The sequence below is a fragment of the Colletotrichum acutatum genome, assembly GCF_030867785.1.
Source record: "Colletotrichum acutatum strain CBS 112980 chromosome Unknown BDZ83scaffold_217, whole genome shotgun sequence".
Lineage (NCBI taxonomy): Eukaryota > Fungi > Ascomycota > Sordariomycetes > Glomerellales > Glomerellaceae > Colletotrichum > Colletotrichum acutatum.
Window position 1 is genome coordinate 1 of NW_026849211.1, and position 26,742 is coordinate 26,742.

The 26,742-nt window shown below is 51.0% G+C and overlaps 11 protein-coding genes across 11 annotated transcripts; 8 read left to right on the forward strand and 3 right to left on the reverse strand.

Moving 5' to 3' along the window:
* The first annotated feature begins 739 nt into the window (after positions 1-739).
* On the forward strand, positions 740-2,054 carry BDZ83DRAFT_643146 (uncharacterized protein). Its single transcript, XM_060509653.1, has one exon. The coding sequence runs from the start codon at positions 892-894 to the stop codon at positions 1,918-1,920; it is 1,029 nt and encodes a 342-aa protein (XP_060357967.1). The 5' UTR covers positions 740-891; the 3' UTR covers positions 1,921-2,054.
* A 1,404-nt stretch (positions 2,055-3,458) lies between these two features.
* On the forward strand, positions 3,459-5,018 carry BDZ83DRAFT_643149 (beta-lactamase/transpeptidase-like protein). Its single transcript, XM_060509654.1, has one exon. It carries the CDS (start codon positions 3,720-3,722, stop codon positions 4,887-4,889), a length of 1,170 nt encoding a protein of 389 aa, XP_060357968.1. The 5' UTR covers positions 3,459-3,719; the 3' UTR covers positions 4,890-5,018.
* A 640-nt stretch (positions 5,019-5,658) lies between these two features.
* On the forward strand, positions 5,659-6,224 carry BDZ83DRAFT_183938 (uncharacterized protein). The gene has a single exon (XM_060501540.1). The coding sequence runs from the start codon at positions 5,855-5,857 to the stop codon at positions 6,137-6,139; it is 285 nt and encodes a 94-aa protein (XP_060357969.1). The 5' UTR covers positions 5,659-5,854; the 3' UTR covers positions 6,140-6,224.
* A 63-nt stretch (positions 6,225-6,287) lies between these two features.
* BDZ83DRAFT_758277 (putative cytochrome P450) lies at positions 6,288-8,162 on the reverse strand (the record flags this gene model as incomplete). Its single annotated transcript, XM_060515008.1, has 7 exons — positions 6,288-6,900; positions 6,952-7,065; positions 7,124-7,301; positions 7,362-7,757; positions 7,817-7,886; positions 7,941-8,033; positions 8,097-8,162. 7 exons carry the CDS (start codon positions 8,160-8,162, stop codon positions 6,288-6,290), a joined length of 1,530 nt encoding a protein of 509 aa, XP_060357970.1.
* Positions 8,163-8,751: 589 nt separating this feature from the next.
* On the forward strand, positions 8,752-11,767 carry BDZ83DRAFT_183947 (geranylgeranyl pyrophosphate synthase). Its single transcript, XM_060501541.1, has 3 exons — positions 8,752-9,321; positions 9,377-9,668; positions 9,719-11,767. The coding sequence occupies exons 1-3, from the start codon at positions 9,033-9,035 to the stop codon at positions 11,397-11,399; spliced, it is 2,262 nt and encodes a 753-aa protein (XP_060357971.1). The 5' UTR covers positions 8,752-9,032; the 3' UTR covers positions 11,400-11,767.
* Positions 11,768-12,009: 242 nt separating this feature from the next.
* Positions 12,010-14,052, forward strand: BDZ83DRAFT_643161 (uncharacterized protein). Its single transcript, XM_060509655.1, has 4 exons — positions 12,010-12,326; positions 12,381-12,890; positions 12,959-13,637; positions 13,702-14,052. The coding sequence occupies exons 1-4, from the start codon at positions 12,228-12,230 to the stop codon at positions 13,968-13,970; spliced, it is 1,557 nt and encodes a 518-aa protein (XP_060357972.1). The 5' UTR covers positions 12,010-12,227; the 3' UTR covers positions 13,971-14,052.
* BDZ83DRAFT_643163 (membrane bound O-acyl transferase family-domain-containing protein) lies at positions 14,053-15,405 on the reverse strand. Its single transcript, XM_060509656.1, has 2 exons — positions 15,122-15,405; positions 14,053-15,063 (listed from the first exon to the last, which is right to left on the reverse strand). The coding sequence occupies exons 1-2, from the start codon at positions 15,309-15,311 to the stop codon at positions 14,081-14,083; spliced, it is 1,173 nt and encodes a 390-aa protein (XP_060357973.1). The 5' UTR covers positions 15,312-15,405; the 3' UTR covers positions 14,053-14,080.
* A 973-nt stretch (positions 15,406-16,378) lies between these two features.
* Positions 16,379-18,089, forward strand: BDZ83DRAFT_657792 (cytochrome P450; the record flags this gene model as incomplete). The annotated part of the gene is made up of 3 exons (XM_060510987.1): positions 16,379-16,622; positions 16,695-17,015; positions 17,074-18,089. The coding sequence occupies 3 exons, from the start codon at positions 16,379-16,381 to the stop codon at positions 18,087-18,089; spliced, it is 1,581 nt and encodes a 526-aa protein (XP_060357974.1).
* Positions 18,090-19,701: 1,612 nt separating this feature from the next.
* BDZ83DRAFT_643170 (uncharacterized protein) lies at positions 19,702-22,008 on the reverse strand. The gene is made up of 2 exons (XM_060509657.1): positions 21,388-22,008; positions 19,702-21,281 (listed from the first exon to the last, which is right to left on the reverse strand). Exons 1-2 carry the CDS (start codon positions 21,531-21,533, stop codon positions 19,883-19,885), a joined length of 1,545 nt encoding a protein of 514 aa, XP_060357975.1. The 5' UTR covers positions 21,534-22,008; the 3' UTR covers positions 19,702-19,882.
* Positions 22,009-22,195: 187 nt separating this feature from the next.
* Positions 22,196-24,493, forward strand: BDZ83DRAFT_643174 (inner membrane transporter yfaV). The gene is made up of 8 exons (XM_060509658.1): positions 22,196-22,638; positions 22,703-22,901; positions 22,975-23,177; positions 23,226-23,332; positions 23,389-23,695; positions 23,787-24,098; positions 24,156-24,227; positions 24,299-24,493. The coding sequence occupies exons 1-8, from the start codon at positions 22,451-22,453 to the stop codon at positions 24,453-24,455; spliced, it is 1,545 nt and encodes a 514-aa protein (XP_060357976.1). The 5' UTR covers positions 22,196-22,450; the 3' UTR covers positions 24,456-24,493.
* A 621-nt stretch (positions 24,494-25,114) lies between these two features.
* On the forward strand, positions 25,115-26,619 carry BDZ83DRAFT_593447 (amine oxidase; the record flags this gene model as incomplete). The annotated part of the gene is made up of 3 exons (XM_060506625.1): positions 25,115-25,432; positions 25,507-25,807; positions 25,862-26,619. 3 exons carry the CDS (start codon positions 25,115-25,117, stop codon positions 26,617-26,619), a joined length of 1,377 nt encoding a protein of 458 aa, XP_060357977.1.
* Between the last annotated feature and the right edge of the window lie 123 nt (positions 26,620-26,742).

Here is a 26,742-nt window from a genome sequence, read left to right on the forward strand (position 1 = left end):
ATATAGCTTTAAAGAAGCTATTTACGATTATAATACTATTTATTTAGCTTTTATAGCCTTAACTTCTATTAATATATTTATTATAACTAGCTAGTTATAATAGTCAACTTAGTTATTAAAAATTAAAGTTTTTAAATAATAGCTATTAATATCTTTTTAAATTAATAAAAACTAAAAATAAAAGAGGCAAATACTTTAATATTAACTTTATTTTTTAAAAAGAATTTAGGTAAAGAAATAGTATTTATATTAAGTAGTTGAGGTTATAATAGTTGAAAGTTAGTAATTTATTATTTTATAAATATATAGTTTAATATTATAATTATTTATAATCTTAGTAATTAAGATCTATTTTTTAATTTAATAAATAATAAAAAGCTAGAGTTTGTAATTTTTACCTTCTTATTCTAGATCGGTAAAAGAGAGTATTTCACGGGATTCTCTATATCATAGGGTTACTTAAACATCTTTCAAGGGCGGGGCACTACTCACATTTGTCCTTACTGATAATGGGCTTGAACCGAAGCTGCACTATGTAAACGACTCCTGCCATCTTTAACCAATACAATACAGATGAGAATAGACAGGTTTAGATAGATACGGTATAAAGTTTGGCGGCGATTCGCAAGACCTCTTCTGCATCCATTGGAATCTTGCAAGAAACGTTCCTGCCTCCAGGAACGTCTCACAGCGACGATATTCCCGGTCTTCGGGCCGATCAGAGGCTAGATTGATAAGCAGCAGCCCAGTTTTCTAGTGCCAGTTAGTAAGCGTCGTAAGTTAAACCATTATTTCGAAACAGCACAATAGCTCTATAAATGACGAAACAACCTCGTCCATATCATGTTGTATTCCCCATAACTTACTTTTCCCATATCCATCACACTCAACATGACTAATAAAGGCTCTGTTCTACTTGTTGGCCCCGGTTTCATCGGCCTTCAGATCTTGGGGGAGCTCTTGTCCGAGGGCTACCCTGTGTCTACATTGGTACGAAGGGAGGAGGCTCGGGCGAGTCTTGAGGAGCTCGGGGCCAAGACCGTCCTTGGGTCGCTAGACGACCACGACGTCGTCAAGAATGCCACAGTTGATGCCGACATTGTCATCCACACCGCATCAGCTGACCATCTGCCGTCCGCTGTCTCAATCTTGGATGGTATCCGAGAGCGCGCCGAAGCGGGCAAAGATACCATCTACATCCACACCAGTGGCTGCAGCGCCATCACCGACGGATCGAATGGCGACCACAAAAGCGAGAAGGTCTTTCAAGATGATAAGCCAGAGACCATTGACAGCATCGCTGATGACGCCCCTCATCGTTCCATTGATCTCGCTATCCTCAAAGCCCGTAGCGAGTTCGGTAACAAAGCAAAGATTTCCATTGTGCTCCCACCTATCATCTACGGAGTAGGGAAAGGCAACCGCCTCTCGATCCAGCTGACTACGATGGCTCGGTTCGCTATTAAGCATGGCTACGCCGGCTACGTTGGGGGCGGCAAGGCAGTCTGGGGCCATGTCCACGTCGCAGACCTGGCCAGAGGATACTTGACCATCTTGCACTATATGGAGTCTACCTCTGCAGATATGGTCCTCAAAAATCCTTATTTCTTCGTGGAGAATGGTGAAGAGTCGTCATGGGGCGAATGCGCCGAGGAGATCGGTAAGGCGCTCAAGGATGCTGAAAAGATCCATGATGCATCTCCTCGACAGATTCCGACGGACCTCTATGACGACCTCTTTGGAAAGTGGTCTTTGCCGGTCGTTGGTCAAAATGCCAGGAACCGTGCTAACAGATTGCGTGCTCTTGGCTGGAAACCGCGAGAAAAGTCTGCCTTCGACTCATTAGCGGATGAAGAGCTGCCTATTATACTGGCTGAAAAGTCTGAATTCAAGGGCTATAGTGCTCCAGTGGCATCTTGATCAGTTTAGCGTCTCTAGTAGTTTAACACTTTTGTACGTCGAAGACGCGGTTTACAATACCTTTTCTCAAGTCTCATATTGGGGAAGCTCTTAGTCGAAGCAGAACAAATCAATCTGAAATGTGTTTTTCCCTAATTCTTATCGTGACCAACGTCTCCGATTTGTGGTATTGGGGAGTCGGCACACTCAGCGTGTGAGAAGAAAGGAATTGAAGTCCGCTCCTTACCCTTTTCATCCAGTAGGCCCAGTGATTCACAGGGAATAAGACAGATTTATGAAGGACGCTTCTATGACGCCGACCCTTTAAATGGAGGGAATGGTAGAAGACACGTTGAAATCAGTATTCTATCAAGTGCCTGAAATTGAGCCATGTTCTCTACATGACCGCGGCGGTGCTATGCAAGAAGCAGAATCGTCTCAAGATAGGACTACTCGATCAGCTTGGAAATCGTACGTAATGTTCTTGGTTCTGACTTATTCCTCCATGCCCACTTTAAACCTTTCTAAGCCACTAGACTTGGCTCTTCCATGCGGTAGGGCTGATTCATGATGAATAGTCATTCGGCTGATGTGCACAGCTCCTTTTCTATCTTCTTGGCGAGCCTCGAAGCCCTGCGCAAATCTCGAGAGAAGATCGCTGACGAAAGTCCGTACTCCGTATCATTTGCGACCGCGAGGGCATCCTCATCAGTCTCGAATTCGATAACGGAGACCATTGGTCCGAAAGACTCGGTCATATAGATCTCCGTACCTGGGTTAATATTGCTGACGATAATAGGTCGAAGTCGCGTATTGGTCTTGTCAGTGACGTTCGGATCACCACAGACAAGCTAGGCGCCCCGAGTCAATGCACTACCGACTGAAGCACGATTCTTAGCCACTGCTCAGTCTTTAATGAGCACAAGACTGTCATTCCTTGGTAAGGAAAAGCTTAGATGTCCAAGTCTTGAGCTTTTCTTCAAACTCAAGGTGAATGGATCGATGAACAAGGATACGCTCAGTGTTCATACAGATCTACCCTGCAAACATGAAGGCTCTCGGAGCACAATGTTTGGCTGCGATGTCGAGATTAGGGTCCTCGCATACAATCGCAGGCGCTTTGCCGCCTAATTCTGAAAGAAGAAACTTGAAATCCGCCCCTGCTAGCTGAGCGATGATTTGGCCCACGGCAGTGCTACCTGTGAAGTTGATCATTTTTATGGATGGGTGACTAATCAGCAATTTGGCAAGTTCTGGGGCGTTCTCAAGTCTGCAGGTGAGGAAGTTGGTCACACCGTTTCGTATCCGGGATATGATCCGGCATGTGTCTTCGGCAAGAGGGAATATGTTCGAGCATCCGCAGTCGGGAACGGGGTCAGAGCTCACAGGTTCGGATGCCGGTAGTGGTCCACTTGGATACGTAGATGAAGCTCAAAAATTGGGTATTGAACAGCGGATTTGTAAGCTAACATCAACTTTATCGAGTCCACTTTTACCACTGTATGACTAAACATCAGCCCGGATGAGATCTACTGGATTCTGGGCAGTTGGCAGAAAAGGTGGATCTGGAAGACGATCTGGGCCGTACAAACGACCCTTCCACTTACATACCACTTCTGAGGAATCGTGAGCTGTGCCCACTTCCTCCTCTTTCCATCTCCATACGCAGTACCAATATATCTATTGTTGCACTTCGTGCCAACCGTACGGTTGCCCTGCTGACGTGTATACCAACAAGATCCTTACAAGCTGTCAGTCTCTTTTGCCGCCTTTGCAACATTATACCTTGAATCCTTGCAACCCCACTTGCCTCCGCGACCATGGCGGATCTTGTTGAAGGCACCTGCGAGCCCACTTTCAACCGTGTTCGAGGGTTGCTTGGCAAGCGCATATCCGAAGGAGCTGAAGTCGGGGCCTCGATCGTCGTCAACATCGATGTCCAGAATGTAGTCGACATTTGGGGTGGTTACTATGACGAAAGTCGCACCCGTCGCTGGGAGAGAGACACCATTGTCAACGTCTTCTCTACCACGAAGACTATCACCAGCCTTGCAGCACATGTCCTTATCGATAGAGGCATTATCAACCCCTACGAGAAAGTGGCAACTTACTGGCCTGAATTTGCCGCGAATTCCAAGCAAGACATCGAAATAAGGCACATAATCTCACACACCTCCGGGGTTGCGGGATGGGACCAGCCAGTCTCCCTGGCTGAAATATGCAATTTTGACAGAGCAGTGTCACTGCTGGCAGCACAGGCGCCATGGTGGACACCGGGGACGGCCTCTGGCTATCATTCATTCATACATGGATTCTTGATCGGGCAGGTCATGCGTAAGGTCACTGGAAAGACACTGAAAGACTTTATTCGAGACGAGATCTCTGGGCCACTGGGTGCAGATTTCCAACTGGGCGTCGCCGAGTCCGAACTGCATCGGGTTTCTGATCTCATCCCATGGGCTGTCCCCCCGAGCAACAGTTCCAACTCTACTTACACTCCTAGTCCAGACTCGATTTCGGCACGGGTCATGGGGAACCCCGCATTCAGCCCTGAGATGGCCAATACCGCCTTGTGGCGCAATGCTGAGATTGGATCTGCCAACGGCCACGGAAATGCGCGCTCTATTGCAAGAATTCTCTCGGCCATTTCTCTGGGCGGGCATGTCGATGGAAAACAATTTCTCAAGCCGGAAACCATTGACTTAATTTTCCATCAGATGTCAAATGGCACAGACTTGGTTACTAACATGCCCACACGATTTGGAATCGGCTTTGGTCTGACCGGTGAAGGAGTGATGCCTACGTGGCTACCTCAAGGAAGGATATGTTTCTGGACCGGTTTGGGAGGCTCAGTCGCCATCATGGACTTGGACATGAAGATGACTATCGTATATGTCATGAACAAACTTTACCATGTTGGTCAAGGGTCTGACTTGACAGTTGAATACGTGAAAGAGATTTACAGGGCGGTGGAAGCATCACGGAGTTGAGCAAAGTTAGGCTATCATATTTAGAGCCATGATAGAGAGCGCTTTATTCAACTCAATCAACTTCACCTAGGCCCTCAGATTACCTAATTACTAGGAATCCATGTGCGATACTCTAGTAGGTTTTGTGGAAGAGGCAAGCAACGAATGGTTCAGAATAACCTAGGTACTCATTCAAAGGCGAATGTTAGTAACGACTCCCTTTCTGGTTCCGCCCCCTCAAATGTCCAACTCTAGAGCAATTAAGCATACTCAATGTATTATGGGCCGTCATACAGGATCAGTTGCCATCGTTAACAATCCTCACTCCACGGTCAGAGTAGCCAAGAAGATCAGCTATTGTCCACATCCTGGAAGTATGGCCTACAGTATCCGACGGGATCGTGTCGTTCAATGGCTAGTTGCCACTCTTCGTGTGTCATCCATGGGTGATGTTTATCTGTTCGTCCGATCTCACGTCAACAAGAGGCTGGGCTGCTTCACGCACTACAACACTACAAGGTACAATGGAACATCGTCCTTATCTTCGTCAAAACTTCTCACTGCATCGAGACCTGGACAGGGTTTCCCAAAATAGGAAGGCCCGCAAGTCACTCTCGTACGTCTCGTTTGGGGAACGGGCCATGGGCCCACAGCCATAGCCGACATAAGGATGACTGCATGAGTCTCAGTCGCTATGCGGAGAAGCGGCACAGCAACTGACGTATCCGACTTCAGAGTCAAGTATTCACATCCACAGGAGTGCATCGGAAACTTAGGTAGCGGAAACTGCCAAAGAGAACACCTTGCTATCGTAGAGTAAGTTGGGTCTCATCGGTGCAACCTGACGCTGACTGATCTTACGCTATTCACAGCTTCATCACCATGGAATGATAAATCGCTGCCTGAAATGTGCAGCGTGGCGATAGCAGCTCTTGAACCCATTTATACTAGGCGCTTTACGCATGTAGCTAGTATATCCGAAGCCAATGAGATTTTGCGCTACTGTAAAGATTTCCCTGGGCGCCAGCGTCGCGGCCGCAGCCGCACGGGACGTTGGCACCGTGGTTGGCAGCCTCTTTCGGGAGCTAGAACAGCCTACTCAACACGAGAAACGCCATCCTTTGAAAATATCGCACACCTTCAGGGCTAAACCCCAGTCAAACTGGGGCATTTTTGCCTCCTTGGGGTGGACTGCTGTCTTTTCGTCGATACGATGTGTTCAACGACCCTGCGATATGACGGGGTTCGAGCACAGCTGCGAAACAGCGTAGACTCTTAAGCCATGACACCGGCAAGAATTACGGCTGTCAAAAGGTCAACGTGAGGCCCCTCTATACTATTGAAGCACGTTTTCTCGAGATTCGGGAGGGCGCCGGAGTAGTGATTGATATCGAATCAGCGTGATAATGCCTGAATACGTTATGATCTGCCGCTGGCTTTCATCACATGTACCATGACCTTGTAGTCCGTGTAAATGAGACTACTGCCAGCGTCGCGCTCCCAAACAAACCCGTCCTGACCCAGCTGCTGAAAGTCATATTTCCAAAGCAATTTTCCAACAATAAGTCGGATGCTCTGCTGCGCCATCTCCCTACCGATACATGCCCTACTTCCAATGAGGAACGGACGATAAGCGGCCCTGTTGTCCCCCTTGAACTCAGTATCTTCCGCACCATCGAGCCATCTCTCCGGGCGGAAGACGGCAGGATCTGCGAAATACTCCGGCGACCTTTGGATTGTGTAAAGATCAGCGGAGACTGTGGTACCGGCAGGGATGTGCACCCCATCTATGGTGCATGAGGGAGCAGTACGCTGCGCCGTTTTGCCGTTTGCGGGTGGAAGCAACCTCAAAGTCTCCCGGATACAGGCGTTCAGGAATGGCAGCCTGCCAAGGCGCGCTCCTGTGATTTCTTCGTCACTGGCAAAGGTCGAGCGGATCTCGAAGCAAACTCTGTTATACGCCTCAGGATAGCGCAAGATGTGGTAGAAAGTGGCGGACAGTGTCGTAGCTGTTGTCTGGTATCCGGCCAGCCTGCGGTATCTCTAAGCAGATGTCGCATTGAGGGAATTGGTTTGTACATACGTCAGGCCCATGGCATTACTGAAGAATGCGTCCGCGTCGAGCGTCAGGTCCTGCTTCTCGCTGCCCATGATAGCGGTGAGGAAGTCTTCTCTTCCGTCTTGCCTTTCGGCGCAGCTGTTCAAAATTCGTATTAGATTACTGGAATGATCAAGAGGTTTGCAGAAATACTCACTCGCGCAACTTCGAAGACGGCACAAGCTTGGAGAGTTGCGACGGAAACGGCAATGCTGTGATGAGGCATCTAGCAATCCCAAGTATTGGAGCAATTCCAGGCAGGGCGAGGAAAAAGCTCAAGGCTTCAACCATGGGCATCGTTGATTTACCAAGCTGCTTCAATGACTCGTAAGTAGCTGGGACGCCTTGTTAGCATTATTTCTGACGGCATATCCAAGGCACCGCTTTCAACTTACGGCGCTTCCCAGACATGAGAGGTTCACCGAAAGCGAGATCACCAATGATCTCCCAGAACATCGTCTCCAACGTGTCAGCGATGTCCACGGTACCGCCGCTCTTGGCAAGTTCTTCGAATTCGGACATGGCCATGTCAATATGCAGCTTTTGGATGGGTTCTTGCCTTGCAAGCGCTTGAGGGGTGAAGGCTTGCTGGATCACCTTGTGCAGTTTCCTGTGAAGTGCAGGGTCAGGTATGGTGATGAGGGTCGGAGCGTTCAATACGAGGTCCGAGAAAAGCGTCAAGAAGGTCCCATCCTTGGAAAAGCGACCATCCTCTTGTTTCGCGTAAATTGCTGTTTCCGCTTCAAGTGAAGCAAATGAGACTTCGTTGGGTCCGACTCGCACCACACGTCCTGGAACAGACGGATCACGTCAGTCGAACAGATTTGGTCGTTGATGCTGAGGGCCTTACCGTATTGTTGATGAAGAGCTTGCAGTTCCGAGTTGAACCGCATGCGGTGCAGAGCCCTCATAATCCATAGCTGTTCTCATGATTTAATCATCGCTCGCGTACACTTTGAAGAGAAGTGACCAACCGGAGAGAATTTGGCCAGAAATGGGCCAGGAATGCGGCGGAGAGGATGCAAGAAGCAGCCATAGATAATGACTGACACGAAGGCCAGCGCCAACTGGAAGAGGAAAGAATGTCAGAACAGTAGCCATTTTGATCGCTTCTACAGATCATGACATACGATAACTAATGCAAGACTCAATTGCTGTCCCATACTCCAAGTCGATAATGGTGAGGTGAAGGCCATGGGGTAGGTCCGTGACGGTCGTCAGTGCGGAAGCAAGACCGGATGGAGCTGGGCTGAGATGGGACGTCAGTTCTTGAGATCGATTTCAAAACCCATACGTACGGTTGGTCTTTGCGAGCTCTCCCGGGACCTCGGCTCTGTAAATGCTACCTAGTGACATATCAAAAACTGAAGGGGGGACTGGGGATAAAATTCAGGGACACTGATTCACGGCGGAGCAATATCAGAGGCTACCGAAGCGAGGCGGGCCTCTGAAATCCTTTCTTTTTTCCCCTACCACCCCCTCCCTTTGCAGGCTTTGAATCCTTTGCCCGAGCTTCATACTAGCGCTTACGAGCATGGGTGTTTAACAAACGGAACCAGACAGGTTCATACTTTCCCATGATTCTGTTCACGTCCAGAAAATGACAAAATCAGGGTCCACTACACAGAGTCACCGATCTCTATTGGCACGCGTCTTCGCGCTTCGAATATGTGGGACACACCCCTGCCAGCCCTTATCACGTAAGCGCCTGAAGTCTGCATGTAAGTTTACGTAGTATTGAAGTCCCAGACCCCTACCTCCACAATGAAGTCAACTACCCTGCATTGCGATGGTGATGGTGTCTCGTTATCGGCTAAGCCCACCGAGACCTAAATCACCCACATGCCAGGCCCAGAACGTGGGCTTATCTCAGCCTATTCGGTAGCAGCTGTTGACGCGGCAGACAACTATCAACCAAGTCGAGCAAGGTAACAGGATAATGCTAGTATCTAAACTCGAAGAAAGCACAACAAGGTGGTTGGCTCTGCTGCCCTCATATATTCATTTCATCTTCGGACACGGGTAATTGAACTTTTGCGAAGCATTTCATCCTGCTTTTACCAATTATGGGTCCCTTACTGTATCAATCGAGACACGTACCGGCGGAGGAAGCTCGAGAGACGGGTTGCTTTACAACCCTTCCGATCCGAGTTCATCCACGGGACGACCTCGCTGATGCAGCCAGCCGGCGGTTTGTCGGGGACTGGGCCAGGGAAATGGGAGATGGCCGAGAGAAAAAGACTTGCTTCTCTTTTTCGCCTGTAGGCAACTGGTCTTCTCTCATTTACCCTGAAGCCATTCCCGAGCGTCTGGGAGTCTTGGCATATCTTTCAGATTTGGGTTTGATTCATGACGGTAAGTCTTGCCTTCCAGATTCATATCCGTGATATGAAAGTTGACAAACTTTCAGACACTGGGGAGGGTCTCAGCATCGAGGAAGCGCAAGCCGAGCACAATGAGCTTCATGCTGCCTTGAACCCAGACGACAAGAGCAGTCTGGATCCTGACTCAAGGGCAATGAAGACCAAGAAGCTCGTTTCACAGTGCATGCTCGAGTGTATCAACCTCGACCATGAGCTTGGGTTGAATATGCTCGCTGCCTTTCGTGATGTTTGGCTCGCTATCAGCGAGAAGAACAGCGACAAGGAGGCACAGACATTGGAAGAATATCTCCAATACCGCAGTGACAACGGCGGCATGCTGTAAGCAAATCCTCTCCTCATCTCCTAAATCAAACCTAACCAGCCCCTAGAGTTTTCTGGCCAATGCTGCAATTCAGCTTGGGCATATCCCTCTCGGAAGCGGAGCACGAGCTCGTGCAGCCCATCATTGACGCGGCCACTGAAGGTCTTTTACTGGCGAATGACTACTTCAGCTGGGAGCGCGAACTGAGAGAACTCCAGTCCGGTCAGTCTAAGAGGATCGTGAGCGCCGTGGAGCTGTTTGCCCGAACAATGGGACTTTCGGTTGAGGATGCCAAGGAGGCGGTCAAATCCAGGATCATCAAGTCAGAAAATGATTTCTGTCAACGCCGCGATGATCTCTACAAAGCTCAACCCAAAATATCATTGAAGTTGAGAAGATGGATTGATTGCGCTGGCCTAGCGGTCTCAGGAAACCACTATTGGTGTTCTGCTTGTCCGAGACAAAACGCGTGGAAGAACGAAACACTCTCAAATGGCCAGAACGGCCAAGGTATTGATCGAATTCACAACGAAAACGGGTTCAAGACTGTGCCCATCACTAATGAAACTGCTACCAATCTTCAAAGCAACGACATCGAGATTCTCTCGAACGGTAACGGGGGTAACGCCATCATCAACGGAAACGGTGTCAAAACTGTTGCCAATGGCAACGGAGTCAAAAGAAAACTCTCACAGTACGGAATGGCAAGTCCAGAACAAGAACCATGTGTTCGGAAAAAGAGAAGCAGGGACATAGATGTTTTATGTCAAAACCACGACATTCAAACGGTCTCCCAGTACGCCTATTACAAACCGTCCAACCTGGCCATGGATGCGCCGGCAGTCTACATCTCAGGAATGCCTTCCAAAGGTGTCCGCGGCACCTTGATTGATGCTCTCAACACCTGGCTACACGTGCCTTTAGCAGCGGTCAAGACAATCACGTCAGTTGTAAACCTGTTGCACAATGCATCACTCATTTTGGACGACCTGGAAGACAACTCTCCACTCAGGCGGGGGCTCCCATCAGCCCACGTCATCTTCGGGCAAGCCCAGTCCATCAACAGCGCAAACTTCATGTTCGTCAGAGCAGTACAGGAAGTAGCTCAGAGTCTCAGCCCAGCTGCGATGACAGCAGTGCTTGAAGAGCTTGAAGGCCTCTACCTCGGGCAAAGCTGGGACCTGTACTGGAAGTTCAACCTGGCATGCCCTACCGAGGCCGAGTACGTCAACATGATTGACCACAAGACCGGCGGCATGTTCAGAATGCTGCTACGGGTCATGCAGGCCGAGAGCACAGCTACGGAAACGCCAGGCCTCGACTTCGAGCGGCTGACTCTGCTTTTCGGGCGCTTCTTCCAGATACGCGACGACTACATGAACTTCGGAGACTACGCGGCCCAAAAGGGTCTCTGCGAGGACCTTGACGAGGGCAAGTTCTCGTACCCCATCGTCTACTGCCTCGCCAACCACCCAGAATATCGCGGGCACATCCTTGGCGTGTTCAGGCAGCGACCGACGGTAGCCACGACTACCGCTTCTCCGCTTTCCAAGGAGAGCAAGGCGCATCTGGTGAGCTGCTTACGCAAGTGTGGAGCGTTTGAGAAGACGCTCGACTGCTTGCGGGACGTTGAGCGGGAGCTGGAGTCGGAAATCGACCGACTGGAGCATTTGACGGGAGAAGCCAACCCCATGCTCCGCCTGTGCCTTGCAAAGCTAAGCACAAAGGGGATTGCCACGTTGGGATAGATAGACGAGTTGGATGGATCGCGGATTTGTGACACATGCTGTGTGACGACCCCTCTATTGGTCATTTTCTTCGTGTTGGATGTCGATACAACGTTGATTTAGCGCTTACAGCATATGTCTCTCGTTATCCTATTGAGAAATACCATCCTATCTTTCGCTTCAGACAGAATTATTTCGACGTGGCCCGTGAACGCCACCATGCTTAGCTAGCAGGATAAACCCGCAAACAGCTCTGGTCCATACACCGCCGTCATTGGACCCGTTTGCGCGGCGAAGGATGCGCCAAATTCAGAATCCTTCAGGGGTCGGGCCGTTGGAGAAAGGACTACTGCACGTTAGATCCTAATGACACCCATCTGCATCGCGTGGAAAGCAGCGAGATCCTCCTACCCCTGCAGGGTTACACACGGGGCGGGCCCGACTCCCGCTCCACCTTCATAGACACTCTGGCTTGATAGGGCGAGACCGGTCTTTCCAAGGGGATGCAACTAGGACTCATGGAACGAACACATGTGGCGAAGGGCGTGAAGCTTACATGCAGGTCAGCAATCAAATCCAGCGTCTACAGGAGAGCGTCATGCCCAGTCTTCGAATGCATCTGCTGGGATCGGACGGGGCGGCTTTCGACCATGACCTCTTCTTGCCTACTTAAGCCTGAGAATCGTGGGCTGGAACAATGGGCAAGTAATTAGAAGCAGATTCTTCTGGGAAGAAGCAGGGAGGCAGATTCCGATATTACGCCCACGATACACCGAATATTATTGGCCCAACTGTCGTCATTTTCCGGTATCCAGAATCCTTGGCTTTGCCGCGTCGGACCAAACGATAATGCGCCAATCATTGACCTTGACTTGGACCTGCGTCCTCCTCGCTCCCCTTGTGGCGAGCCAAGGCCTCATAGCAGACTACAATTCATGCCAGAGTGCGGTACGTACAGCTTCACCGTCTAGACGGTCAGTCACACTCCCCTGACACCGACAGTGCGTTTTACTATCTAGTCAGCTATCCGTCGAGTCGGTTAGCGACTATATTGCAGAGTTCGAGCAGCAGCCTATCACTGGGGCGGAAGCTGACGTCGGGTCTCTGTACTGGTCGCAGCAGCAGCAGGCCGTCCGGCCGGCATGCCTCGTCCACGCCCGTGAGGCCCAGGACGTCGCACTCGTCGTGCAGACGTCGCGCTCCACGGGGTGCCCCTTCGCCGTCCGCGGGGGCGGCCACTCGGACATTCCCGGATTCAGTAATAGTCATGGTGGGATCACCGTCAACATGGCCGGTTTAGGCGATGTCGAAGTAGCCGCGAGTGCCGGCGTAGCTCGAATAGGAGCGGGCGCAAAGTGGGGGGCGGTCTTCAAGGAGCTTGATAAGTCGAACAAGACTGTTGTTGGGGGCCGACTGACTGGGGTTGGTGTTGGAGGATTGCTTCTGGGCGGTGGGCTTAGCCACTTGTCTGGACTACATGGGTTGGCGTGCGACAACGTTCGCAACTACGAGGTAAGTCGGGACCGGGATCGCAATGCGAGACCCCACGTTTGCCACACGAGAGGCTGACGTGATACCAGATTGTCCTTGCCAATGGCAGCATCTTCGACGTCTCGCACTCCAGCCACCCGGATCTCTACCGAGCGCTTCGCGGTGGTGGCAACAACTTTGGAGTCGTTACCCGTTTCGATCTGGACTTGTATGATCAAGGCCCCATGTGGGGGGGCCTGCACGTCTGGCCGTTGCTACCATCCGTGACATCGGCCATCACGTCAGCCTTCGTAGAATTCGGACACGACGCCCCGTCAGACAAGCATGTCTCATTGTTTGCAGGGCTCGGGTTCATGCAGGGCAACTTCGCCTGGGCTGTGGGGCAGTATGACACTCTCGGAAGAGAGGAACCTCCCATCTTTTCCAAGTTCAGAGACGGCGCCGAGAGGTATGGGGCTCCCAAGGTTGTCACAACGGCAAGAGTCACGTCACTATCGGACCTTGCTGGAGAGCTGAATCTTTCAGAGCCCGCGGGCAAGCGGAGCCGGTTCACGACAGCCACCTTCAGGATGGATGTGGATCTGCTTCGACTGATGGCCGGCTTCTTTGTGGAAGAGGTCGAAAGGGCTCTGGAGAATGGCTTACGTGAAGACGAACGCTTTGCGCCAATGTTGGGCATTCAACCCCTGACGAAGAACATTATCGGGGCACAATCCAAGCGCGGAGGAAATGTGATGGGTCTCGATGAAGAATCTGGACCGCTCATTGGTAAGTCTGATCTCTTCTACTATAACGGAGATGTTTCTTGTGGGCTGATACATGTGACTTCCAGTCTGTTCTTTTGGCTGGGAATGGTCTCGTGAGGCAGACGATGCTGTCGTGATTACCGGCATCAAGAGCGTTCTTGAGAAATCCGTAGCCGCGGCGAAGGAGAAGGGTTTGTATCATCCTTTCAAGTACATGAACTATGCTGCGGAAGACCAGGATCCTGTCGCAAGCTATGGAGCTGAAAACGTTGAGTTCTTGAAAAAGGTCAGACACACCTACGACAGCGACGGACTGTTCACGGAGCTAGTGCCTGGTGGCCACAAGATCAAATGATGATTTTTCGGGGGCTATAATCATTGCATATAGTCTATGAACATTACAATAAACCCTCATATCTAGAACAATACACTAGACTGCCCAGTTATGAATGCGGTCAACCAGACTCAACTCCTGTTTTCGACCATAGTGTTCAGCATATAATAAGTGGGCGACATTGGCAGCGCTGGAAAAGCGGTCACAAGTCCAGGTGCGACCAAATCGTTCACAAATCCTGTACCAAGTATGGTCAAAGCAAGGAAAGTCCACGCAAGTCCAACAATACGCCACCAGAATCCACGCCATCCGAGTTTCTCCTGGGCAAACTGAATGATCAGATCTTCCAAGAGGAGAATGTTAGGCATCAACAGAAAAAAGGTGAGAGTTCTTGTGAAAGACTCGGACGGAGCTGCCATCTTTGCTGCTGCCCAGTGGTACAGTCCAGACAGGGCGAATGCGCAGGAGGATTGGGTTTGCCGACTGAGCATAGACCCTCTAGGTGCTCTGACGACTCTCCTGGCCACGAATCTGCTAGGGATTTGCAGGCCCCTTCGAAAGTTCTGGTGCCACGTGCGGTTCCAGAATCTGCTCAGGGTGTAGCACTCGACCCAAGGTCCGTTTACCGGGTGGACGTCTTCGATGCGCGTCCAAAAAAGCCCGGACGACACCCCGATCATGCAAGCGATGTGATATCCGATATCCATAACGGCAATTGACGAGGCCCACCAGCAGGCTGTAGCGATGCAACGGGGGACGAAGTCTAACTCAACGACGCCCATTTTCCCATCATGAGTCAGCCACAGAAGAAGACCGGCAGCAATATCATGGCTCATGTATTGCTGCAGTATTCTTTGCATCGATAGTCTGAGGAAGGCGGGTTTGGAGGTGCCTGGAGCAGGAGCTGGAGGTAGAGGTGCAGTCCGCCAGTTCCATCCAATACCTCTGGTGGAAAAGGCATTGTCAAAACACCATCTTATCCGTTCCCATGCACCGAGAGAGTGGAAAGGCTGTTGGGGTTTCTTCCCATCGCTTGTGGGTTGTGTCCACCTGTGCTCCAAGTAAGGGTCTTCGAGCACAAGAAGATTGAGGTTGACCAACGCGACGTAAAAGACTAAGAGACAATGCTGTTAGAATCTCAGCTTGATGAAACGTTCTGTCTGGTGCCCAACCTGTTCCAAAGGTGTAATTCTTTGCAATATCCGGGCCAAAGGGAAAAGCAAAAGCCACAAGCACACAAACCCCCACGAACGGGATCAAAAGGATCCAGCGCAGATGTCTCGGGATTTTGGAGCCCAACAAAACCAGAATAGGGGTAGTGAGCCATATGGCACCAACGAAATCGGCACGTTCCAGAGGCATTGCGACGAGCTTGAATAACGTGACAGGCTGCCTCAGTCGACAGTACAGTACAGGTGTAATGTTTGATGGTATCTGAGAATTGTTGCTATCTGACTTTGGACGATTGTTCTTCACGTTCTAAGGAAAGACTTCAGCCCAGTCTCCCTGGCCAGCTGGTGCGCTTCCCACTCGGTATCTCGGCAACTAGCTTCATCGATCCTCAGCTTGGATACGAGGCATGCCGAGAGATGCAGGCCAAAGCCAAACATACGATGTCATTACCTGACGCAGATTAGCTGCTGCCTGTAGGCCGGATGGGACGACGTTGATAAGGCACTACGACCCTCGGTGGAGGGTTTCCGGGCAAGACGGCACCAATAGTGCGGGCCGCCCGCACTATTGGCACGCCTGCCTAATCGGGGCATGTGGCAATGCAACGCCGACAGCGCTGACCCACCCCGTCGGCGGGCCCCACATAACCCGAATCCTTCCGTTTGGGATTGTGGAGCAGACGGATCGGCCCAGCCCACTGCATCCACCTGCAGATCGCCCACTTAACCGACGCAGGGCTCCATCCCACTTCGCAGACACCTCAGTGCCGTGCAAATAGCATCTCCATAACCTCAATACACCTTACCTTACCTTGAATATCTCTGCGTTAGGGCTTACTAAGGGCTCGGTTACAGCTCTGGCAGCAAGCCTTGGCCTTATCGGGCGGTTAGGGTCAGTTACCGACGAATCCGAGGGCCTGTAATCGGCGCTGATGACCTGGAGCATTGTCTCCATCATCAACCCCTGTGTACAAGGGCAAACCCCCATTTTTAGACTGGTCAGACTTCTACGCAATCTTGGCCCCGGCTTATGTGAGACAATACTGGGCTGCATGCTCCGACTTGCTGTGGGGTTTTGGTCCCAGCATTCAAGCTCAACATGTGAACGGGTTCAAGACGAGCTTGCTATCGACTCAAGACGACTTATTGTAGAGCGACAAAAGCTTGCAGCATGTCACCGTGGCTAGATACCATATCCGTTACATAGGGCTCCTCAGCTACTCTTTGTCTCTTCTGAAGAAAGGAGATTGAGCCAATATGTCGATATTCGTCGTTCCTGTCGAGACGGCCAGGCCATTGGTGGTGCTGGCGGCAGCGGCTCTCATCGTGTTTCCCATCATCTATTTTCTCTGCCTCACTGTTTATCGCCTTTTCCTCAGCCCAATCTCTCACTTTCCGGGCCCAAAGCTAGCAGCATGGACATACTGGTATGAATTCTGGTACGATGTGGTTGCCGAGCCCGAGTACACCTTCAAAATTGGTAGATTACACAAGCAATATGGTCAGTGTTCATCTTTGCCAACATGGAAATCGAGGGAGTCAAAATGAACTAATACCCGACCAGGCCCTATAGTCCGTATCAATCCAGACGAGATTCACATCGCGGATCCGGACTTCTACAACACCATCTACGCTGGCAGCGGACGCAAGCGTGACAAATGGGACTGGATCACCCGGTCTTTCGGCGTCGACGAGAGCTTGATCGGCACTCTTGGCCATGATGAGCACCGCATCCGTAGGGCGGCGCTGTCGCCGTACTTCTCCAAGCAAAGCGTTCGCGCCCTGCAACCCCTTGTGGACCGGAATATGGGAATCCTCCTCGGACGCTTCCGCGAGTTTGCCCAGTCCGGAGCCCCTCTGAAACTTGATGATGCCTATGCTGCGCTCACCAACGGTCAGAACCCTCAACTAAATGCCGATAATGTATTTGCGTACTAAGACTAGATCTCCAGATATCGTCGAGGACTATGCTTTTGGAAAAAGCGAGGACCGCCTCCAGGCCGCGGACTTTGATCCTTCTTTCAGAGATGCCATGCTTCAAGGCGGCAAAGCCGGTCATGTCCTGAAGCACTTCCCCTCGCTGATGGATATGCTCCGCAAGCTGCCCGACTCCCTGCTGCTCAAGCTGAGCCCGGCCATGGGCGCCTACTCCCAGCTCCAGACCAGTGTGAAGAAACAGGTGGCCGATATCACACAGGCACACCAAATGCACGCGTACGACAAGACGCGCCGCACCATCTTCCACGAGATCCTGAACAGCAAGCTCTCCGATTACGACAAGTCCACGGACCGGCTCTGGCAGGAGGGCGAAGTCGTCGTCGCGGCGGGTACCATCACCACGGCCTGGGCGCTCGGCGTCTCGACGTACTTCGTCCTCGCCACGCCCGACATACTCTCGCGGCTCAAAGCCGAGCTCGAGGCCGCGATCCCCGATCCATCGCAGCCCCTCAGCTTGCTCGTGCTCGAGCGTCTTCCCTTCCTGACGGGCGTGGTGCAGGAGGGCGTCCGTCTTAGCCATGCCATCTCGCACCGGCTGCACCGCATCTGCCCGGACGAAACGCTCGTATACCGCGCCGGTGATCGCGAATGGCGTATCCCCCCCGGTACTCCCCTCAGTATGACCAGCAACCTGGTGCACCATGACGAGCGCGTCTTTCCCGACTCTCACACCTTCAAGCCTGAGCGCTGGGTAAACGACCCCCTGCTGGACCGCTATCTAGTGTCCTTCGGCAAGGGTGGTAGAGCTTGCCTGGGTATCAATCTGGCATATGCAGAGCTCTACCTCACGCTGGCGGCACTTTTTAGGGTTTACGGGACGGAGGAAGTTCAAGGGAAAGATGATGTCGGAACCTTGAAGCTCTTTGAGACGACCGCTGCTGATCTTGTTATCACGAGCGATACTGTGGTTCCTGTGATGCCGGAGGATTCCAAGGGGTTGAGGGTGACGGTACATCAGCGACCTGAGTAGGTGGCCGCGGTCTCCTGGACTCTCAGTTTTATGGTCGGGACAGGGTATCGAGAATAACCTTACCGACCTCTGAGCTGTTCCGGATCATGTAAAAAGCAGCCTAGTAGGAACCTCTCCAATGTAACGGAAAGACTTCCATCTTGATTGCGAAGATGACTGCCCTTGCAGACTCTTCTCATGGGGGAAGTCATCGACTTACACGCGCACCTTCAAGAATATCCCTTTCAAGTCAAGACATGCCTGTAGCGGGAAGACACTCAAAGGTGCTCCATTTCATCATGCTGAGCGGTCTGCTGAAACAAGTCGTTTTATTTGCCTGTAAACTAGTTTGAGGAGTCGCGTCGCTTGCTTAACTTGAAGAGCGCTCTCACGAAGGCTAACATAGGGGCTCTTGGATATAGGGTTTATTAGCCTGCTCCGCTTGCTGCTTAGCAGTAGAAGGGGAGTTCACGACAAAAGAGGAGCTTGGAAGCCTTCATCTTCAACCATGAGCAGCAGAACGATTCTCGGAGTCCACAGACGACTTCCGTCAAGTCGCAGCCTACGCCCGCCCGCCTAGAAAAGTTTGTCCCATGCCAGAGGCCTCCCTGCGAATGTTAACATTGACCTATCTCGCGTCGTGGAGCAAATGATTAAAACTCAGTTTCAACCCAAATTATCACATCGAATGTGCCCGAGTCCATTTATGACGGTCCTAGGTCCAAGCCTGGGCACTCGTTGGGGTCGGCATAAAAGACAGCTCCCATCACCTCCGTAGCCCGACACTTTTGGTCCATCATCAAGGCGTTTCCAATGCCAAACGGGTAGACTTTGTCAGTGGACACCTTCAAGGCCCAGACCCCGCCGGTTGTCGGCCACCCAAAAACCTCGATGAACCTCTCGGCGGCCTTATTGGCCTCTTCAGCCGCGAAGAACTTTTCCTTGCCAAGCTCCGTGGCTTTCTAATGGCGGTCCTGAGGATCGTCGTGTGGGGTGGTCTTCAGGTGGCAGTCCCAATCGCTTTTGTGAAATTTGGCACCTAGTCTGCGCATGTGGCGCAGTGGGTATCTTCGTCTGCTGAGTCGTCGCTCCACGGTGTTGGGACTAGTCGGTCAAGGCCAAGGAACTCGAGTTCGACGCCGTCACAAAGCAACGTGTAGAAGCCTGCGGTGCTAGGCCACCCATATACCATCGTATAGGATGGAAAGAAGTTGGTGCGAAATCGTGCATTCTCGATGGAAGGCTCCATTCGGAAGCTTTCAGGGTCATCGCCGGCATCATCGTCCACAACCTCAAATTTGGGGTCGCCGTTGGTATGCATAGACTCCGTAGAGGCCGAGCCAGGCTGACTTGACGCTGTCGCGGAGGATCGGAACAGGCTTCTGGCAAAGAACATGGTAACCACAGGGGGAAGATAAGTCGAAATTATAATGTTGGAGAGAGTGTTGATTTCGAATGTGTTCAGGTTTGAGTTACATATGGTGTGGTTGTGGTTGCCTGTTGGCATTTCGACTGAGGTGGATTCAGGCTCTGCTGACATAACCAACAGGCAAATCGTGACTTGAGAAGAGCGGGCTGTCACAAAGAGAAGACTAGAGAGAGGCCATTGGGACGGGAAAGTAAAGCAGGAAGACGCTTGGGATTCTCCACGAACTCAACCTTGTGGAGCGGCGGCTGAGCCAGAATGTGTTCTTCACTTGTAGAGTAGTTTACAATAGAACACTTCAAATACTTCTTGATGATCAATATCTACCTTGACTTGTGATGATTTGCAATCCTTCTTTGACTCAAACATCTGCATAGTTGCAAGAACGTCACAACTTTGGGCGAAAACTCCTCTCAGAATCTAGTACTCCTAGTGTCTCCCTCGCTTGTGCGTTCAATCTCCTCCACATATCCTTTCGACGCTGGTGACCTTGCATAAACCTTTCAAACCAGAACTTGTTGAAAGGCAGCAGCTCTCGCCCTTTGTTGTCTGCCGTGGGTGGACCAGCGATTCTTCTCAACTCCTCAAGGTATTCTTCGAAGTCTGGAAATACGAGCGCAAACTTCGGCCCGTCACCGCGCTTAGCGATACGGTCTGCTTCCCAAGCGAGCTGGGCTTCCGGTGATGGGAGGCGAGAGGATGGGACACGGCCTGCGAGCAGTCGGGCGGCGAGAACGGCTTGGTATTCGAAGATCTTAAATGTGAGACCTGCGTTGACGGCACCGACGAAGAGTATTGTAGGGTCCGGGGTGTAGATTGTGTGGAGGTATAGATTCGGGATGCGGTTGTTGCGAGGGGTGGGAACTGGAGTGCGTTTGGCTGTGGTCAAAGAGCCGGACGACTGTCGCGTGAAAAAAGGCAATGTCCAGCTGTAACCCGTGCCGAATATGATGTCGTCTACACCAGAAGCAGACGATCCGTCTGCGAAGTGAACAGTCCGAGTGGTCGGTTCGATGTGGGATATGGAGGCGACTTGCTTGATCAGGGGGTGGTTGAAAGCCTCATCACCAAAGTAGCCGTTGAACGTATGTCCCTTGACCACGGCATACACAGGTGCCTGAGCCACCTGGGCCAAATCAAAGGCGATATCTCCTGCTGAGACGGAGGCGCCGACTACCACAACCTTCTTGCCCTTGAACGCGTCCCGACCTCGAAAGTGCTTGCTGTGAATTACGCTTCCCAGACGATCTCTGGCAAACTCGGATAGACCGTCAATGGATGGGATATAGGGCACACTGTAATGCCCGGATGCCACAATCACGGCATCAAATCTCTCCTCCCACCAGTAATCAGTGTTCTCACCGTCTTTGCGTAGTGTCAGCTTCCACTCCTCACCGGAACCGTTTTCTGCATGCACCTTTTCTGCTCGTTCGACGGTAGTATTGTAGCTGATGAAATCGCCATATCCCCTTCGGTCGACTAGAGAGCGGACGTAGTCCTGGACTAAGGACCAGTGTCGGAAAGGCGTATCTTCTCCGTGAATTGATCTTGAGTGTTCGGATTGCTGAGCTGGGAACGGTTCCTGAGTGTACTGCATAGGGACGAAGTCTACATTCGTCTCGAGGTATGGGTAGACTGTGGATTCGGAGTACCGCGGCGAGGGAGACTTGGGTAGTTGAGCGGGGAGATTGGGGGGAATCGCTGGCAGCTGAGGGTCTGCCTTTCTGGCGGAGAGAAGATTGAGCTCATCTGGTTGAATGAGTGGCGGTGGTTTCTTTTCACCTAGCCTGTAGATATTGTCAGTACGAGTGACGGCTCCGTCTGTGATGGACTGTGTAGGCGGGGCTCCAGCTTTCCAACCCAGCCCTCGCGCAGAGATGGACCCAAACTCACCAGCATCCTCCAGGAGCCTCACGACGCTCAAAAATCCGGACGATGTCGAATGCCTGCTCTTTGGCAAGGGCATCGATTGTGATGGCACCAGCTGGGCCGAGGCCAATGACTGCAACGCGCTTGGCGGGCTTCCTTCCTTTCGCCATCTCTACAAACTTGCAGCGTCGGGATTGAGTGGATGTACGGTGAGAGTCTGGTCATTTAAGACACTCGAAGATTGATTTCCTGGCGTCTTATGAGTGAATAGTAGTGGTGAGGCGGCTATCGGAGGGATTTGCCATGAACTGTAGCCCCACACAGACCTTCTCGTCGGGATTCAATCCTACGAACTTGGACTCGTAGGTCGATGGCACACTCCGCAGAACCCCTACTCTGTCGGTCACCGCCACCTCTCTGTACGTATTGTTTTCTCTTAATTTTGCTGTATACGTAGAGGCGGGCAATTCCGGATAATCGATACAAACGGCTTTTACCTTGCAGATGGGGCCCGGTATTGGAGAGCCAAACAATCAAGCAAACAAGCAAACACAAAAAACCAAGGACGAGGAGGTGGTTTCAGCTAAACGGAACTTTTCATGTTCAATGAGATTTTTCGAGGGCTTATCTCACGTCCAAATTTTAGACTCACGCCATCTATCTTCCACCATATAGAGGTTCAAATCCCGATAACATTCAGTACTGAATAAATAGCTCGGGATTTGTCTTGGCGCGATGGTGAAAGATTGCGTGCTCGGTAGGATGGTAGTGATAGCCATTAGACTGCAGACCAAAAGTGGAGAAGCTTCAACAACATCCAGCCATCGGTCGGGAAGTCTAACTGAATCAAAGTGAGTTTGCCGGCATGGCACATCTTTAGATTGCGGTTTGGGGGCGATTGCGTGATGTTCCCAAGACTGTGGCACCGGAATGTCCTTCAAAATGCAAGGATGGATTGGAATAACACTCGTACACGAAGTATCAATATGCCTGGGGTTCCGTGAAGCTAAAGATGGCGTGAAGGATAGCCTCTGAGCTCCAAATGCCGAAATGAGAGGTTCGATGAGAAGGATCTGCCTTTGAAAACATGACCAGACCCCTTTCGCCGGGAAAAAAGATAACAGTTTCAGTTTCACTCGTCTTGTCACCTTGTGCACACGACAAAATGAGTGAGTCGAAGCAGGAAAGCCTGCAGTCTATTGACTCGCGAGGGCAAGTGACACCAGGTATTGAGCCTGACTGGACGCGTCATGAGGAAATAAGAGCTCGCCAAAAGTGAGTTGACACATGGAAGGAAGAGAACTCACCGAGACAGGTTTGCTGACATTACCGCTGGTAGAATCGATAGCTCGGTGCTTCCACTATTGTACTTGGGCCTGCTTGTTTTTCAACTTGACCGCATGAATCTTGCAAGTGCGCTCACCGGCGGGTTCGCGAAAGACATCGGGGTAAATCAGGACACAATTAATCTGGGAAACCAACTGATGTTCCTGGGAATTGTCATCTTGGAAATTCCCTCAAACATGCTCTTGCAAAAGGTAAGTGTGGTCTAGGTACAGATACGCAGGACTCTTATGTTCCTTCAGAGGCCACTGACAGATTGAAAATCAGATTGGGCCGCGCAAGTACATCTCTAGCCAAGTAATTCTGTTTGGTTTCGTCGCAACTATGCAGGTGTTTCTCGTCGACCGCAAGGGTTTCTTAGCTTCGCGTATGATGCTCGGCCTTGCAGAGGCGGGCTACATTCCAGGGGCTTGCTATACCCTCTCGACTTGGTATACAAAGAAAGAACTAGCGAAACGCATCGCAATCTTGTTAGTGCCATCAGAATATCGAATCATACCTTTTCTGACTTCTGAAAGCTTCTTCGGAATGTTCAGTGGAAATGCTTTGAGCCCTATACTGGCTTCTGGTATCCTCAAGCTCGAAGGCGAACGTGGTCTGCGTGGCTGGCAGTGGCTTTTCCTAGGTAGGTGCCCGAACGGCATATATTTACATGATTCGAGCTTACTGAGATTAAACTAGTCGAGGGCGTCTTTACCATCTTTGTTGGGCTTTCTCTGCTATTCCTTCTGCCCGGTTCCCCAGATATCCCTGATCCGCTGTTGAGCCCAGGCCTCATCCGATTCAAAGGCTCAGAGAAGAGTATCATACAAAGACGCCTAGAGATAGATGACAAAGAGAAGCGTGGAGGTGCTCAAGGAATGAGAATTCCTCCAAAGCTCGTATGGAAGACCGTCCTGCATTGGAAACGCTGGCCACACTTTCTGAGCAGCTTTGCCGTCTTCTCCACGTGGAGCCCTCTCACCACTTATACACCTACCATCATTATGTAAGTCTCGAGTAAAGTCTTAAGTAGACTAATTTGATATATTTCATGATAAAGCCATCTTGAATAATCCGTCACTCACACGTTACATCAGGAATCTCGGGTTCAACCGCATTCAGGCCAATGCCCTTGCTGCGGTGGGCGCCTCACTCGCTTTGGTCGTCGTCTTCATATTCGCCTATATCAGTGACAAGACCAACAAGCGCGGACTCTCAGTAATCGGGGCTCAGTTTTGCTATCTGATTGTCTTGGTCGTAGCGCGTACGGCACACCCTCATGTGGGCAAGTGGTCACGCTGGGGGCTCTGGACAGCTGTGAACAGCTTCGCGGTTGGGTATCACCCTGTCAATAACTCATGGGTGCAACTCAACTGCAGGGAGCCAGGCGAAAGAAGCATTAGTATTGCGTAGGTTCCCTTTTTTCCTATATAAATTCCCGTTTCGGACCCGCTGATATCGAATAGGATGTGGGTGATGCTCTCCATCAGTGGGTTGATGGTCGGAACGCAGTATTATCGCGGGAATGATGCCCCATTGTAGGTAGCTCAAGCTCCCAGCATTATGAAAGTATAATGCTGCTTTTCTATCCATCGCTGATCTATCATAGTTACCAAACGGGTCTGAGAACACAAATAATCATGGTATCAGTGGGAATGGCATTCGCAGTTCTACAGGTCGTAATCTACACGGTTCACAACAAAAGGGTGGCTGGAGGAAAGCACAAGCCCCGGGTCGGTGAAGCACGGCGAATCTATGTAACATAAATAGACTGGGAAACTATCTATGGCGAAATAGAATCAGAATCAAATTCGCCCTCGAATTCATCTAATATGTGCTTGTGAGCTTGTTTGATGGGACTGCCGAGGATGTGGAACCCCGATTCTTTGCCCCGATCTCGGGGGAAGTTGACGATCACTGGGTGCGGGGAAAAGGCGGGAGCAAAGGGTGGAGTGAGAAGACTTGGCCTATCAACAAGGTAGTCCTCTCTTTTTGTTTACCACATCGGGCAGAAGGTCATGGCCCGACCCTGTTTTGACTTTTGTCTACCTCAGCCCCCCCGAGTGGCAGTGGGGACCTTTTGTGACTTTTACGCCTTGAAATGGGAGAGGTCTTTGCAGATGTTCTTTTGGTTTCTCATTTGATTTACTCAATGAGGAAGAAGAATGACAATGCTCAGCCGGGAGGCATATCGCCAAATTTCAACACAAATTAGCCATGTCATTTCGAGTGGGCGCAGATGATTTGTCTTGATATCTGGACCCAGGACGTGAGCAGAAGATATAAGGATGCAGCTCTGTAGAAGATGCATTTCAGATCTTTGCATCATCTGGATTGAGTCAAAGCCCCTCACAACCCAACATCTCAAACCTCTGGCACTAAACCAATCTGTTCTAAACCCTGAGTTGCTACCTACACGCATACTATGTTTGACGTCGTCATTGTTGGAGCCGGTCTGAGCGGCCTCCAGGCTGCCCTTTCCGCCCAACAAGCCGGGCTTTCAGTCGCAGTCGTCGAAGCTCGAGACCGTGTTGGCGGTAAAACGTGGAGCGTGCCACTGGCCTCTGGACGAGGCGTCGCCGATCTGGGCGCTGCCTGGATAAATGAGAATACGCAGAGTCGTATGGCGAAATATGTCAAGAAATTTCAACTACCGACAGTGGCGCAGAGACTCAAAGGTACTGCCGTCATGCAGCTGGCCGACAGCAGCAGGGTCGAGTTTCCGTTCGGCATTATACCCGAGGTAAGTAAGACCTCTTCAACTTCATCACAGCATTGATGTATGCCATATTTCAGAGCTCATTCTCGTCTGTTAAGTTTTCGATTGAGGAGAAGGAGAACCTTGAGAAGATTCGCGACCACATCCAAGCAGTCTCTTTGAAACGCGAGGCTCCTAGGAAAGAAGACGACGAGGTATCTCTTGACCAATATGTGCGAAGTCTTGGTGCTCTTCCAAAGACAGTGGCAATGATCAACCTCTGGGCCAGAGTGATGCATGGAGTTGAGTCTAGCCAAGAGTCAGCAGCTTTCTTCATTGACTATTGCCGACGCAATGGCGGCCTCTTCTCGATCCGTGCCGATGATCAGACGGGCGGCAACTATCAGCGGTTTCACGGCGGTAAGCTCCGTTACCCGTTAGATTTTTGTACTTTGCTAATCTCCTCTTCATTAGGCACCCAACAGATCGCAAACGGCATCGCCAACTTGATCGGCGAAAGCAACATCCATCTTTCGGCCCCTGTCGCTGCAGTTGAGAATCACCAAACTCACGTTGTTGTCATCACATCTAGAGACCAGCGTTTCGTAGGAAGAAAGGCTATCATTTCTGTGCCAAGCGCTATGCTTCGTGATCTCAACATCTCACCATTGTTGCCTCAAAGGGTCCGGGACGTCACCGACTCGTCAAAGCTTGGACATTACAACAAAGCGATTCTGTGCTATGACAGACCTTGGTGGAGAGATCTTGGGTTCAATGGTTTCTTCATGAGCTATAAGGGACCCGTCTGTGTAGCACGCGACACCAGTGTCGACGAGACAGGGAACTTCGCTCTCACCTGCTTCGTCAATGGCAAATTTGGAGAAGATTGGTCCAAGCTGTACCCCCACGAGCGTCGCCGACTTGTTATAGAGCAGGTAGCAGAGGCTTTCAAGGTTGACGTTGATTCGGAAGCGTTCCGTCCTATCGAAGTCTTTGATCAGATATGGAAGCACGAGCAGTTCAGCCAGGGCGCGCTTGCACCCATCACTGAGATTGGCCACTTTACAGAGTATGCTGATGTGTACGGCAAACCAGTTGGCAATCTCCATTTTGTCGGCACAGAGTACTCGACTGAGTGGAAGGGTTACATGGAAGGGGCGCTATGTTCGGGAGAGCAAGGAGCTAAGGAGGTTCTTGAGGCCCTTCAACGTGCGCCTCGGGCGAACCTTTGATCCGGCGGGTTCGAAGCGAAAAGTTCATGGCCTTGAAACATTATATGAGGATGATCCCGAACCATGGAAACCAAGAGGAAGTTTGGTTTACGCCTATTTCACACAATAGCTGATAGCCACTAC

Bases quoted from the DNA above. Each gene is read 5' to 3' on its own strand.
- BDZ83DRAFT_643146 (XM_060509653.1), top strand. From the start codon at position 892: ATGACTAATAAAGGCTCTGTTCTACTTGTTGGCCCCGGTTTCATCGGC.
- BDZ83DRAFT_643149 (XM_060509654.1), top strand. From the start codon at position 3,720: ATGGCGGATCTTGTTGAAGGCACCTGCGAGCCCACTTTCAACCGTGTT.
- BDZ83DRAFT_183938 (XM_060501540.1), top strand. From the start codon at position 5,855: ATGAGATTTTGCGCTACTGTAAAGATTTCCCTGGGCGCCAGCGTCGCG.
- BDZ83DRAFT_183947 (XM_060501541.1), top strand. From the start codon at position 9,033: ATGGGTCCCTTACTGTATCAATCGAGACACGTACCGGCGGAGGAAGCT. The intron at 9,322-9,376 runs GTAAGTCTTGCC...ACAAACTTTCAG, and splicing joins TTTGGGTTTGATTCATGACG to ACACTGGGGAGGGTCTCAGC. The intron at 9,669-9,718 runs GTAAGCAAATCC...ACCAGCCCCTAG, and splicing joins AGTGACAACGGCGGCATGCT to AGTTTTCTGGCCAATGCTGC.
- BDZ83DRAFT_643161 (XM_060509655.1), top strand. From the start codon at position 12,228: ATGCGCCAATCATTGACCTTGACTTGGACCTGCGTCCTCCTCGCTCCC. The intron at 12,327-12,380 runs GTACGTACAGCT...TGACACCGACAG, and splicing joins ACAATTCATGCCAGAGTGCG to TGCGTTTTACTATCTAGTCA. The intron at 12,891-12,958 runs GTAAGTCGGGAC...ACGTGATACCAG, and splicing joins ACAACGTTCGCAACTACGAG to ATTGTCCTTGCCAATGGCAG.
- BDZ83DRAFT_643163 (XM_060509656.1), bottom strand. From the start codon at position 15,311: ATGCCTCTGGAACGTGCCGATTTCGTTGGTGCCATATGGCTCACTACC. The intron at 15,064-15,121 runs GTTGGGCACCAG...ATTGTCTCTTAG, and splicing joins GAATTACACCTTTGGAACAG to TCTTTTACGTCGCGTTGGTC.
- BDZ83DRAFT_643170 (XM_060509657.1), bottom strand. From the start codon at position 21,533: ATGGCGAAAGGAAGGAAGCCCGCCAAGCGCGTTGCAGTCATTGGCCTC. The intron at 21,282-21,387 runs GTGAGTTTGGGT...CAATATCTACAG, and splicing joins GAGGCTCCTGGAGGATGCTG to GCTAGGTGAAAAGAAACCAC.
- BDZ83DRAFT_643174 (XM_060509658.1), top strand. From the start codon at position 22,451: ATGACCAGACCCCTTTCGCCGGGAAAAAAGATAACAGTTTCAGTTTCA. The intron at 22,902-22,974 runs GTAAGTGTGGTC...ATTGAAAATCAG, and splicing joins CAAACATGCTCTTGCAAAAG to ATTGGGCCGCGCAAGTACAT. The intron at 24,228-24,298 runs GTAGGTAGCTCA...GATCTATCATAG, and splicing joins CGCGGGAATGATGCCCCATT to TTACCAAACGGGTCTGAGAA.